Source organism: Arachis ipaensis, chromosome B02, assembly GCF_000816755.2.
Source record: "Arachis ipaensis cultivar K30076 chromosome B02, Araip1.1, whole genome shotgun sequence".
Classification (NCBI taxonomy): Eukaryota; Viridiplantae; Streptophyta; class Magnoliopsida; order Fabales; family Fabaceae; genus Arachis; species Arachis ipaensis.
Genome location: NC_029786.2, coordinates 10507701 through 10509478, shown reverse-complemented (window position 1 = coordinate 10509478; position 1778 = coordinate 10507701). Strand labels below are relative to the sequence as shown.

The 1778-nt window shown below is 38.4% G+C and overlaps 1 protein-coding gene across 1 annotated transcript; it reads right to left on the bottom strand.

Moving 5' to 3' along the window:
• On the bottom strand, positions 539 to 1277 carry LOC107626815 (putative protein FAR1-RELATED SEQUENCE 10). Its single transcript, XM_016329711.1, has 2 exons — positions 1191 to 1277; positions 539 to 1072 (listed from the first exon to the last, which is right to left on the bottom strand). The coding sequence occupies exons 1-2, from the start codon at positions 1275 to 1277 to the stop codon at positions 539 to 541; spliced, it is 621 nt and encodes a 206-aa protein (XP_016185197.1).

Genomic DNA, 1778 nt, shown 5'->3' with positions numbered 1-1778 from the left:
GGAGACAAGATTAACCTTCTCCTTCAAGAGAGTTGGGTCCTATAACATCAAAGAGCCCACAATCTCAACATTTTTGCTCATGAAACTCGAAATCAAGGGCTGGAATTTCGAACAGTAAAACGTAGCTTACCTCAAGATTAATTGTATGAGTTTTGTAGAGCTCTCCGCGGTGAACGCGTGGCTGCAAACGGAGCGGCAATCGGAGCTCTAGATCAAAAGTTATGGTGGTTTGAAGATCAAGTGAGAGAAAGAAGTTGAGAGAGTGTTCTTCCCTTCCTCTCCACCATTTCAGCGTGTTTGAGTGTGTTGTGAGGAGAGAGAGTGCTGAAAACTAGGGTTTTGGTTTAGTTTAGTTGGGTCAAGGGCCCACTTTGGGTCCGGTTGGCCCGGTTTAGCCCGTTTGGTCCAATCTTGGTCCGTTTTCTATAAAATTGGTACCGAAATTCTCGTCTCAATCTCCTCTATCACATTTAGCCATAAATATCAAATTTTTGGCTTTCTAGAATAAATTCTCATTCATGGGTTAATTAGCCATTAATTAACCGGGTCTTACACTTATCCTAACTTGCCTCATGCTATTCATTTGAGCAATTTCTACATCAGACATATTCTTGTGTGAAGGCAGATATCTAATAAACCTTTCAGAGAGTAGGGTGTGGTTATGATCATCCCCAAACTGTGAAACAAACCATTTTCTATTAGTATGATTCTTCTTTATCCTCATCTCTGCTACACACCTGCATCGCGTTATAGGCTTGTGCTCTTTTTTCCTATCCAGCTTATCTAACCACTTCTTGTGCCTAAACCCTTGTCTGTTGCAAACAAAAGTGTATCTAACGATCTCTCCTTTGGCATTTTTTACCCTCTTACTCTTTCTTATTGCAAAACCTTTTAGCTTACTATAACTCGTGTATAATTCTCTTGCTTCCCCAACGGTACAGAACTCCATCTTCAGCATATCTTCAACACTGACATGACTTGGTACCTGAGCAGATTGAAGCTTTATGTCTGTCTGCATCATATTCGGAAACCCTGCTTCATTCCCTAACATGCTCATGTCAAAAAGTGTCTCCTGCACAACAATTAACAATGCTACGATAACCCAATTTTATATTAACTTATACTATTCATCTTCAGAATGACAAAAAACTAATACAATCCAAATATGCAAGTTCTACCCTATCATATACCTCATTTAAAAGCCCGTCCTCCGGGTCTGGCATCGCCGATTCACGATTGGTTGATGTCGATATCGGCTCATGATTTATGTTGTTCATCTGTTTCCTAATAGGCAGCAACTGCTTCTTCTAGATAATCCCCTCACTTGTGGTTCCTAAGAACTTCAACAATTGCATAGGCAACAATAATATCCAGTCTCGCTGTCACAATCTGGCCAATTGATGCAACCATGTTAACAAAGCAACTTATTGTAACATGTTAACATAGGAAATGCAGACCTTCTACTCCAATTTCAATGCTTCCAGGAATTCTTTACACTCACTACATCATCATCGGAAAAACTCACCCTATACAAACAACTACCCCTCTTTGATCATTCATATCAACAAATAAAAAAGCACACCTAATATATCTTAACAAAATGAAGATCACAAAATAAATGTCATAAATACAACTACATTTGAGACTAGGAGAAAAATGAATTTTCTATATAGTTAATTGCTTATTAGTCCTTTAAGAACAACCAAATTGCTTATGCACTTAAATAGCTCAAAAAGTACTTCAACTTCACTGATAGTGATTGTGAAACCAAAATTTGT